At 35.4% G+C, this 13,013-nt stretch overlaps 1 protein-coding gene across 1 annotated transcript in view; it reads left to right on the top strand.

Annotated features, from left to right (window-relative positions):
- The window catches only part of XPR1 (xenotropic and polytropic retrovirus receptor 1), a 99,634-nt gene that overhangs the window by 79,918 nt on the left and 6,703 nt on the right, over nucleotides 1-13,013 (top strand). The window contains exons 12-14 of the mRNA XM_088153466.1: nucleotides 5,143-5,309; nucleotides 6,351-6,490; nucleotides 7,304-7,525. Of these exons, the coding sequence (XP_088009592.1) occupies nucleotides 5,143-5,309; nucleotides 6,351-6,490; nucleotides 7,304-7,525 (529 nt within the window). The remainder of the gene's footprint in view (nucleotides 1-5,142; nucleotides 5,310-6,350; nucleotides 6,491-7,303; nucleotides 7,526-13,013) is intronic.

A 13,013-nucleotide genomic window follows, 5' to 3' on the forward strand; every position in this document is an offset into this window, starting at 1 on the left:
GTTTCCTGATTGTTACTAAAGAGAATTGTGGCCTAAGGATTCAGTAGAAGAAAATGCTGATCCTGCAAGAATAATTTGATAGATGTCTCCTATTTTTCTCTTTTCTCAGTGTAACTTACTCATTTTTGAAAATAATTCAAATGTGTGTGGAGAATAGATCATTTGAATTCTAGATCCTTTACATATTCAAATGTCCAGTGATACAGTTTTGGAACATACAGGAAAATGTTGGCTCTTTGGGAAATTGGGAAAATTTGTGATCAATGTTTGTAATTTTTTTTTAAAAGAGTATTTTGTAAATGATGCAAGGAGTGCTCCTGTGGTTTAAAACCTGCAATCTCTTTTTAAAGTTGAGTGATTTTGCTCATGTTATAATTATTCAGCAGTTTGTATTAAGTGTCTGAACTGTTTAGACACTTCCTTTGATATTTGACTAGTTTTCCTGTGGGCACTACAGACACATTTGATTGCAAGACAAACAGTTTGTACCTGATGAGGGTTAGAGTATCTTCTGTGATAGCAGGTGTGTTCTCTTATAGCACATGGTTCCAGAATTACCTATTTTTACTTAGATCTCTAGAATTAAACCCCAATACGTAAATATACTACAACAGCCAAGTGAAACTCACCTTATTTTTCAGCTTTCATTTTTTACATTTCCCTAAAATACAGAATTTGAGAACCATAGAACAGTGTTCTATGTTCAGTTTATTTGTTTTTAGTTTCCAGTTGCAACTAATTAAATCAGTGCTTTACTCTTAATTACTCTAAATGATTTACAATAATTTAAATGTAATAATTTAAGTAAAAATAAAAGCTTAGAAGATCAGTAATGGTTTCCTATTTTTCCCTTCTTAATGTATTCAAATCCAAGCCTCTCAAAAATTAAGTTAATTTTTAAGGGTGTAATTGGATCTGTATTAATTTTGTCATCTTCAAGGGGAAAATGAAGAGAAGTGGACAGGGTTTGCATGTAACAGTAAGCCTTAATTTAAATTTATGTGTATGACCAGGAATTTGTGCAGTGGATGAATTCAAGCATCCACCCTCCTATTTTCTTCTCTCAGGAAGAAAAAAATGCAGCCAATAATAGAAATACAGCAGAAATAAGTATAAGTTCAGGAGATAGTTATTATGGCACGCTCCTAATAGTGGTAAGTAATACTGGGTATAATCACATGTTAACTAAGCTCCCTCCCTTTCAGAATAGGCAAACTGCATCATGGCTTAGCATAATGTGTAAACCAGGTATTGTGAGTTAAAATTAATTGTAGACAATTGCTAAACAAGCCTACTTCAAAGCTAGCATTGTTGCTGTGGTTTGTTTAGCAAAGTTAGGTTTATTCTAAACTGTAGCTTCTGATTTCTATTTTAAAAACAATCTATTACAGTGAAACTGAAGCTTTTACTATTTGTTCTCCATATGCATGTAGAAATCCTGGCACTCCGCATTCGATCACTCCCATTGTGCACATAACCATACATTATAGTTGATTATTAAAATTAATGATGAATGACAATGGCTGAATGCAGCCATTGTTGTTCATCTTTAAAGTCTGATGTTGTTACATTATGGCTAGAAACATTCTTGTAGTAAAGCTGGTGTTTTTATGAAAATATGCTGCAAGGTCTAATATGGTGTCTTAGTCTGTTTCAGCAGAACAGGCACATTTGCTACTTTGGATCTGTGATTACAAAGTCAAAAACAAATCTAGTTTTGCACATGACATTCTACCATAACTCTCCTATTATTATTAGAGGTAGTTTTGTTTTAGGATTAGATAACCTGTAGTCCTCAGAGCACTTCCAAAAGTTGCTACTGAAAAGTAATTTTGAATTAATTAGAAGGATATTTTTTTTAATAGGTGGGGAGGATTAAATACATTTAGTTTTTGTCCTGACACCCATTTCATCATCTTGGTCCATCCATTTTTGAGGTGTAGTCCTGTGCATTACACTCAAAGACTAAGTGTGACCTAGATTGTATAAAATTGCAGACCCTGTTTTATCTGGACTTTACTGTGTTCAAAAACAATCTTAATGCAAAATAATGATTTAAATCTTTCAGCTGATATCAACTGAATTTTAAATATTTATCCTACGTGTTCTACAAAATGGACTTGAATATTCATTCATTCACTGCTTACATGTTCATGTAAGAGATGCAGTGCCTTTAAAGCCTGATATTTGTGCTGCATTTTGTGATGAGTCTGGCAATTAAAGCTCAGGGATAAACTTGTTATCTCCTGCCTTTATAAATTTTTGCATTGGACTTCCTTATTTCAGCAGTATTTGAATGTCTTTGTTGGTATATTCTTGTGCAGCTTTATCAACTTACCTATCACCTATTTTTAAAAAGTGACTGCTGTTTCCCCCTTTGGCCAGAGCAAGAACCTTTTAACTTGGGCTTGGTCCTGAGTTTACAAGCTTAGTGTAATTGGCATCTATGTTTTGAGCTTATTTAGAACTCAGTTTTAATGGATGAAGAAGGAGCAGGCTAACCTCAACTTTAGTGTATCTTTTCCTAGTGCAATATTGCTTACCTGATCATAGGAAAAGATGTGTTCAAAATCCATTGTAGAGGAGACTTTACTGTATAAAATGTAAATACATATGTAAGAATAAGATGAAACAACACTGCGTCCAGATTTAGCATTTTTACTGTACTAAAAAGTATACTATATGTGGAATTTAAGATAGTCTTGACTAAGTCTGAATGAGTTTCATGGATTTATTCTAAGAAATGGCTAAGTAGGGGTCAAGTTCCCCTTTTTTCCCTGGGGTAGCATCTCTATTCACTGTTGGTTGTAAAGTACTCTGCAGTATGGTAAAACTGCCAAGTGGAATGATGAACTTATTATTATTTAAATGATTTTTTTGCACGCAACACTGAGTTCCATGTTTCGGTATGTGAAAGCATCCATTTCCATCTACTGGAGAAAATGTGAATGACATCCTTATTGGTTACAATAACAAAAGCAATCTGCATTTATGCAATAGTTTCTCTAACAGCTTAACATAGTTCACATACATGATCTTATTATCACCCTACTCTTGGAAGGTACCTGGCTGTCTCAGATAAATGTTTTGTTGGCAGATAATTATTCATACTAAGGGTATGATTATTTAAATCAAGTTTCCCATACATAGTGCTTCATAGGTTTACTAAACAATGGTCTAAAATTAATCAAAAGCCATGTTAAATAGAGCTCACTTAAATGTTTCATTCTAACAATCAGAACTTGCATCTCTGTGTTGCATGTGGACATCTTCAATATTTTCCTTTTTAATGTATTCCTACAGAATATTTTTACAAGTACTCTTAAAACAATTTCTGAGGTTATCTATGTTTTGTCTTCCTTTTGTTATTTCCAGTGTTGCTCTTTTTGGGTTCTTTCTTCCTTGGCCCAACCCTACTCCACAAAAAGAAAGAACAAAAGAAACTTTGATGACTATAACTGAAAGCTCAAAGTAAAATCTGATAGTTTCTTGACAGAATGGGGCAGTTTGATATTTATCAAACATACTTAGTTGAGAAATGTTCTTAATTTAGATGGAAAAGGCTTCCTTAATTAAAAGTTAAAGGTAAAAAACATTAACTGCATTAGCACACTATAATAATAATTTTCTGGAATTCTGGCTTACATGTGGATCAGCAGGATTCAGCAAGATGTGTTCCAGTTAGGGTCTCTTGCCAGTAAGAATTGCTGAACAAACCCAGATGGTTCTTGTCATTTGTTTAGTATTATGCACAAACAGGGAGCTCTGTTTCATTTCTTGCAAACTAGAACTGTAAGCCATGGCTATTTATTTGCATATTTATTTATTAGATTATTCATCTTTTCACTAGAACTTTAAAGCAGCATACATAGAACTATCTCCTCAGTTTTTTCCATATAGCAACAACTCTGAGATGGATTCACTGAGGGATAGTATCATATACAAAGTAACTTAGTGTACTGAAGCTGGACTTGAGTCTGGAGCTCTCTGATCCTAATCCAAACTTTAACTATTTTACTACACTGGCACTCAGTGACTTTTCTTAGAATGCAGGGAAAAAACAAGAATTCGTGTGTAACTACAATGGTGCTTAAAAGTTTGTGAACCCTTTTGAATTTTTAGTATTTCTGCAAAAAATGACCTAAAACATGATGATCTTCCAGAGAAGTCCTAAAACTGGATAAAGAGAACCCAGGTAAATAAATGAGTCAAAAACATTGTACTTATTCATTTATTTATTGAGGAAAAATTTGAAGCACCACTGTATATATCAAACCATTATCAGACCTATTTGTGGTTTATTTAGCAATTCCTACTAGCATAATGCTCTTTCTTAATTAAGTAGAAATTCTAAAGAATTCTAACATCCATTTTAATGTGACATCCACAATGAGCATTCTTTTTATAGACTGTCAGATCAGTATAAATATATTAAAATAATTTCATATTAACTATTCTTTTTAAAAAGTATATTTGGCACCTTAAAAATACGATTTGCATGTCATTTTAAATTGTTTTTAATCAGTCATTAGCTACTCTGCCATTCATTACTACACAAGCCCACTTGTGCTCCACAGTTGTCATCAGATACTCACCTGTGTAGCCCCATCATCTTGTTATCATTAAAAACACACACACACATTACAACCTATCAGTTACAAGGTTCAGAGAGTCAAATAATAATAACTCCTTCTTAGGAGGAGTAGCTATTTAAAATATTTGAACACAACAATGAATAGCAGAGCTATACCCAAACTCTTGGTAGCCTCAACCCTTTAAAGAAAAATAAACATCCATTCTCACTACTACAAATGTGGGTTTTTATGAGCTTTGTGGGGTGGGGTGCAGAATCTTTCCCTGTGGCATGTAAAGGTGACTTCCTTTTAACCAACTATACTTTCATAAGATTCAGAGTGGTTACTCAGATATGAATAATCAAGGTCTGTTTTTATTGACATGGAAAGCAGATACCTAAAATTTATATTAGTATCTCTTTAAGTACAATATTAATGGGTGCTACTTATATAAAATACCATTCACTGCAAAAGGAATCTGAGACATAATTATCTGAATTCCATTCTCTGGAGTGAAGACTGTACTGTATAGTCTCATATAATATTATTGTTTGTTTTTTTCTTGTAGTTCAAAAACACAATGACTACCAAGTATTCTTCTATCTGTGGATTGTCTTCTACTTCATTAGCTCCTGCTATACCCTTATCTGGGACTTGAAGATGGATTGGGGTCTTTTTGACAAGAATGCTGGTGAAAATACTTTCCTCCGGGAAGAGATTGTATACCCACAAAAAGTGCGTATATGGGCAGTGTTTATTTGAAAATGCTTATGGGAGACTGAAACTGTTAAGTGTGCATGCTGAAGAGGCCTCCTGCTACTGATTTCTGTTTAAACTGAACATTATCTAGATTGTACAGTGATTGTACAAATGTGCTTTGAAAGAGATAATTAAGCTAAAATAGATTCCACTTTAAAAACCACACATATTTGGAAGATCAATAATAAATAGATATCCACATGAAGAATTAGTACAGAAGGAGCAGCAATATTTGTTCCAATTTTCCTTCCTGCACCTTGGAGGCTGAATATTTAGATCCTCTTGCATTTTCTCTCTGTTTTTGTCTCTCAAGCATGCACAGTCATCCCCCCCGCTCCCCTGCTTCTGAGTGGCATAAAGCAATAACCAGATGCTCTGGAGATGATCCTAAGTTTTGTTTGAACTGATGGGAGCATGTTTGGAATCTAATAATTGGTTATGTTGTGGTTTGGCAAAAAGGGATGTATAATATGCGGAAGTCCTCATGTGCAAGAGACAGCAAGGCATCAAGGATACCAACATAAAATGAAAGTTTACTATATTTCTTGCAGTTATATCACTGTCCAGTAGAAGAGTGTACAATAGAACCAAAAACCAAAAGTATTGTCGTCTTTGATTAATAATGCTCAGATTTTTCTTGCAAGTAGTAGTAGATTGTAGAGTACAAGTATGGTACAGTATGTTTCAAAAGGTCTATGGTTCCATGACAACAGGATATTTGGAAAAGAATATCAAGGTCATTTACTGGCAAACCATCAGAAATGAAACCATTGCTGCCCTTTTAGTTAATGTAATGTTTGTCCTTCAACCAATCCACAGCTAGAACTTTACTCACCTCCTATGATACTGTACTTATATCACATATGAAAGATAATGACCATTTGACTGCACGGGTACCATAGTTAGTGGGCGGAGTCAGCAACTGGAGGACTGGGTAACTGTAGACATTTATTTGGAGGTTGATCAGGTGGATATTATTCCTCAGTATTACAGCTGCCTATGCTGTCTGTTTGTCAGGCCTATTACTACTGTGCCATTGTAGAGGATGTGATTCTACGTTTTGCGTGGACTATCCAGATCTCTCTGACTACCATGGAAATTCACCCTTTTGCTGGTGACATCATTGCTACTGTATTTGCACCACTTGAGGTTTTCCGGTAAGAGGCATCCACTAACAGAATACTTACTAAGCTTTGTAAATTATGACTGCCATTTACCCTCTATAATTAAAAATAATAATATTTTATTCTCCCTCTACATCTGTAGATCAGTATTCTCAGCTGAGCAATCCTTGCAGCATCCAAAACAAATATTCTGTAGCATTTTAAAATTGCAAGCAGAAACCAGAAATCAAAAGAGACATTGGATATGGTCTCTAGCAATCAGGATTTGAGACTTCCATGTTTATAAATATCAGAAATATCCCAGAAGCTAGTTAAGACAATTCTATACTACAGTTAGCAGAGGTTATAAACTATGACATGTATCTATGTAAGTGTAGTTTGCATTTTTTTTACCACAATAAAACTTGGTATTTATATAATGTGGATCATATCTAGATTTAATATTTACCACTTTTGTATTTTACTGCTGTATACAGTTCATCTTCACAGTAATATTTTGAGGCATTTGTGATTAAGTGAGTAAGGGAACTGGGCGTCAGTATCCAAGTTTAGTATATGTTCATATGAACTCATTTTACTGAAAATCTGATCCTTTTTTTCCTCCAGTGTGTCACCTGTTACATTTGCATTATAAAAAAAGAAGCTGTCAAACAATTAAACGTATTGATTAGTCAGTTGGGAAATTAGTGCAGAAGGTTATCCGGTCTTAATTTTCCTTTTTGTCACTCCTTTTGGAAGAAGGGGAAAATTTATTTCCTTTATAAAATATATTTATGCATTAGTCTTAGATCTACATTAATATCTTCAAATCTTTGTTTTAATTGCTTATTCTCCTCCACTTTTCAGGCGGTTTGTGTGGAATTTCTTCCGATTAGAGAATGAGCACCTGAATAACTGTGGTGAGTTCCGAGCTGTCCGGGACATTTCAGTGGCACCACTGAATGCAGATGATCAGACCCTGCTTGAACAGATGATGGACCAGGAGGATGGTGTCCGAAACCGCCAGAAAAACAGAGCTTGGAAGCGTAGCCACAGTGTGTCCTTGCACAGACCACGTCTTGCTTCACAGTACGTGTTACATTATAGCCCAATGAGTTTCTTATTTGATTAGAACAGCTGTCCTCCACATGTTACCCTTCAGATAGATATTCTTGGGGTTGCAACTTCCAGAATTCCCAGCTGAAATGGCCAAAGAGAGTGCTAAATTTTCTGAAGGGCGTGAAATTAGGAGAGGCTAAATTAGACTTGATAGACACGCCTAATATGGGAGAAGTAAAAGAAAACTGGCTGTTGCATCTATTACATCCTACCACATATGAAGCCAGTTTAAACTGCTTTCTGATACCCAGCTTTCCTTAAGGTTAAGAGTTCTTAATGCTTTTTAATTAATACATTTAATTTAATAATTTATTTTTTTTTAATTAACACATGCGCTTAAGTTAAAAGTCAGTGGTACAACTGATACACTGGATTCTCTCTTCCTCAAAGGCTTGTTGGCATTAGATACATTTCAGAGAGTCCTAAATCTATTCCTCCAAATCTTGTGTCATGCTGCCTTTTATCAATCCTTCCTCTACTCAAAAGATTGATATTCCTTTGTTGGGATGGAACCTGGGAGAGATTATTCTCAGTCTCTGTGCAGGATTTGTCTGAAGAGAGTCAGCATTTTGGAAGATGAGGAACATGTTAAATCTTGGGAGGGCGATACGTCATGGTGCTGCCAGTTTTTTTGAAGTAATTGTGTCCCAGAGAACAGACATGGGAGGGCCATATTTTTCTTGGAGCCCCGCAGGTTCCAAGAAATGAGAAATATCTAGTAGACTGAACTTTATTCATGGGCCAGCTGTTCTTTATTCAGGGCATAAGGCATTCTTTTAAGGAGAAGAAATCTGTACTCGATATAAGATGCTTAGAAGGTCATTAAGTTACTAAGTGAAGCTGGCATTATGTTAGATACTAATTCACTGCCTAGTGACAAGAGCAGAATGCACCTAACTTACTTAACTGTAGGAAGGCTAGAATTTGTGATAAGCATGTGATACAGTTTTTGCAAGGGTACTCTTACATTCTTATGATCATTCAATATCCAATTAGATTCAGCTATAAAGATGCATAGTACAATGAGGATAATATAATTTACAAAGCTATATGCAGTATTTATCCATGTTTTGTCCAAAGACCCAATTCTAGTTTAAATCTATTGCCCTGCTCAGTTTATCTCAAAATCTGTTGCATACATACAGCATGGAATTAAGTGTAATAACCTGCAATGCACAGTTCCCAATGAAAGCAACCCCCCTTGACACCACTGTGGATTCAAAGGAAAGTTCATATATTAAAGACTGGTGTGCAGGTCAAGAACATTGCTGAAACTGAAGCCCACATGAAACTGAGCCAAAAGTTACATTTATTTCTTTTCTCCTTGCGCCTCCCCCCTTTCTGTTTCTCAGGTTGTCTTGTGCATGTCACTGATTATCTCTTGGTCTCACGCTGAGAGCTAGATAACAGTCCACCTGTGCCTAACAGCTCTCCCCCCACCAGCCTTAGCATTGTAATGGCAGAAATGAAGCAAGCAAGCTAGCAGGATGGTTGCTTGATTGCGGAGGTTCTGACATTAAGATCATTCTAATATTTCCAGGCATATTGAGCTGAAGCCTGTACACCAAATCTGCATGATCTTTGCATACGTACCAGTTGGTGTGACTCACTACTAATGAGCGATGACTCTAGCTGCAGTAATACCCAGGGGAAGTATTTAGCAGTTGCTGTGATTCCAGCTCCCTCAGGGCTATAACTCTTGTAACAAGGAACCTTCATCAGTTTCTTGCATAAGAGGCGATAACCTCTTGCACAGACTCAAAATCTAACTCAGTCTTCTGATAATCTGTTGAAGCTACCACCTTCTGTTGTTCCCACTGCCATCAGTGGGAGCCTGGGCATTCTGGCTAGATGCCAGGCTAGCTGAAAGATCTTCCCCAACTGGTCTTCAATCATGTCCTCCAATAGCTTGCTGTCTTGTTGTGGATGAGCATATCCCTTGGTTTTAGTTATAGGATTGTTATCATTTATTTATGGCCTTACACAATTATCAATCAAGTGCTGTCAGATTTATAAGAGGTAGGGGCAGTTCTTCCTCTGGGTAAGTGTGTATTTAATTCTAGGCAAGCTGCACTCATGCCATGTTCATCTTTGAGTTATTCCTTCCGCCATTTTGTGCTGGATTATCATATGTCCTTTTTATCTATAGGGGTCTTGACCTGTCACCACATTGATCCACTGCTGTTTTGTTCTTCTATATTCTTCAATAGCATCAGTGTCAACAGAATATGATTTTGCTCAGTTTGGGGGGAAAATTTAAAGGAATAAATCATACCTTTTATTGCATTAACTTACAATTCTCGTCTCAACCACTCCTGCCTCTCCCTTCTCTGTTCAGAGGAGTTGTATATAGCATAATTTGACCTTGAGAGTAATTGAGCTCCATGTTTTATCTCCAGCTGATTATCAGTGTTACGAGCGCATATTCTTTTCTGACCACAGACCTTTCCTACAGCCATAAATTGATTTCTCCATTTCAGTAAAGAGCAAATACAGTTATCTTTAAAAACCCAACCAGGAATAATTTGAAATCACCTCAATAAAAACCCTTTTTATTCTGGTACATCAAAGGCAGTGTACAGCATTAACATTTAATACAATTTATCTTATAGCCATGGTAACTTGGGAGCCATATAATATTTCTCAGATTGCCTTGGTATACCTGAATCACAGGAGCTGGGTAAGAGAATGCATAATTGCCTTCCGGTTATGCATTTCATTCACAACAAGATCATCCTGTTGCAAAATATAGGAGTTGCCACTGTTTTTATCATGTGTGCTCAGGCAAGAAAGATAATATACAGTGCCATCTTTGTGAAGGTATGACACCCAGGGATGGGGAATTTTTCTATCCTTTCTTACTGTCTCTTTTCCCTTCTCAACCTTCATTACTGCTGCATTTGCTGCTGTCCTGTCCAAACCATTTTAGTACAGTGCTTGTTATTCTGTCTCTCTGGAGATTTAGCTTTTGATACCCCTTCTTGTAGTTTTACCACATATTTCTCAAGAAGCATTTGAAATTAATTTGTTTAGTTATTACCAACCTTTAGTTGGCTGTTGATTGAAATAACTATTTGGGGTATTAGTAAACAGCTTTTGGCTTTAAATTCAAGCCAGCATCCAAACAAGGGATTTCATTTCCTGCTTCTCCTCTGTCCTCAAGCTGTAAGAGCTCTTTACTCTCCCAGTCTTTGGGGACCAGTTGTAAGTCCCTTTGTTCAGCACCATCATAACTTCAAATGGTTGCTGATTGAATGGTCTTAAGTCAAAGACTACCTGTACTGCACTCCTAATAAAGCAGCTGCTGAGCTGTCACCATGCACTGAGCTGGTGGATCCTGCCACTGCCCCTTTGCAGGGTCTATCTTCTGCCTAATTTTCTTATTCCAGTATGATTTTCATAGTCAAAAATCTATACCTTGTATTTGTACTAAATAATGGGGTTTAATATTACTACTAAAAGTTAAATATATTGGAATTTATTTGACAAAAAGCAATACCTCCTTCCAGCATTCATTGCTTTTATTTTTAATTCCATTCACTCTGCTGGAGGCTCCTTCTTTAGCCCTCTTCTTCTACTTCCAGAACCATTTTTTATTTCCATCAAAATGTTACTCATTTGCTCTGCCACTTTTAATTTTTACCAGTCCTTATTCTCTGACTATATTTTTTGAAATTCATTTTCTGTATTTACTGATTTTATATATGTGTGTCTCTGTGTTTGCATATTCTCATTTTTCACAGCAACCATTTTTATATGCATTTTTCTCATCCTCATTCTCTTTCACTTTATTATTCCAACAAGCATACTTCTGTATACTCCCTATTAGCCTGATTCCACACACTTATGTGGCACTTTATAATGTAATTGTTTTTACACTATTCTAGGAAGCTTCCATGTCCTCTTTAATTGCTTCTATTAATCCATTTTATATTACTTCTTTATATACTTGTATCTTCCTGAAGTTATTCTACTTTCACTCTTGTTTCACTTTTTCCCTCTTCTTCCTTGACCATTTTCCTCCAATCCATTTTTGATACTTCCAAAAAATGGTCTGTCTCACATTCAGAACCTCTCATCACTCTTGAATTTTTCACTAATCCTTTCCTGCCAATCTTTCATCATAAACAATCAGTCTTGGTTTTAGATTTATATTCATGCCATTGCTATAAAACATTAATAACAGACTTTTTTTTAAGCAGCTATTCCCAAGTCACCATTTTCATTCTTTCTTGGGTCTCTAAATGCCTCATCACTTTTTTAGTTCTGTTTCATCTTGTTCATGTCCATGTGTTCATGGCATTCTACCAGAATTTTTTTTCCTGCCAGATTAGAATGAACCTGAACCCTACTGCTAGAATCTAATCAAATTCTAGAATCTAGAGGTTACTTTGCAAGCCAACATTCTATTTACTGCATGCCACAAACTAGAAGGCATATGCAGTGTATTGGCTCAGATGGATTTGGAAATTCAGGATGCTGATTTTGAAAAAAAAGTTTGGAAACTACATTTAAAATCCCTATTCATTTTCTCATTTTGTATCCAGGTTAACACATACATCTAGACACTTTCACATGCACACATATACACAGCAAAAGCAAAATACTGTTTTATTCTCAGTTATTCTCTTTAGTTCACACATACATTTTTTCTTTTTGTTTCTTCATGATGAGAGGGAAAGATGAACTTCAGGGGCCTGCCATTTTGATTCTTTCCAACAGAATATTGGAAAGAAATTAAGCAAAAGGGCTCAGGACTCTGTTTGTCCATCACCAGAGAACTCTCTGAAAATGGAAAAGAACAGGACCAAATTTGCTATGGGGGAAGAAGCTGGTAAAAGAAAGATCAAGTCCAAAATTGGCTGATATTTATGGTGACCATATTTTCTTGGAAAAAAATAAAGGACAAACCCGAAAAAGGGGCAAATCTGAAAGAGGTTCATAAGGATAAAAAATTTTTTTTTTATGTTTATAACTTTGGTTTACAAAGGAAAATTCAAGAGCAAAACCAAGAAAAGCTTTACAAAAACACATATTCTGATAAAGATATCTAAAATCAAACAGTATGTGTAAATTTATTTTAAAAAGACAATTCAATTTCTATATTTTTCACATGAATGTGAAATACTACATTAAGTGGTACCATTTGTATGGTAAAAGTTAAATGACTAAAATAAAGGACAAAAGTGAGTTTTTGAAAAATAAATAAATTTAAAGGACAGTCTTTCTGAAGACTGAAATAAAGGACTGTCACTTATAATAAAGGATGAAGGGTCAATGTACTGATAATACAGTATTACTATAAGTAATACTATACTAATTACTATAAGTAATACTTGTAATAAAGGATGAAGGGTCACTGTACTGATATTTGACCAGGAGCTGTGAAGAAAAACATTCCAGAAAAAAGTTCTGGAATATACCCCTATAGAAGAGGTAGGTGACCAGCAGCAGTTTA

Source organism: Python bivittatus, unplaced genomic scaffold (assembly GCF_059951505.1).
Source record: "Python bivittatus isolate LINGU-HERP-01145 unplaced genomic scaffold, Pbiv_v1 ctg000700_np1212, whole genome shotgun sequence".
Taxonomy (NCBI): Eukaryota; Metazoa; Chordata; class Lepidosauria; order Squamata; family Pythonidae; genus Python; species Python bivittatus.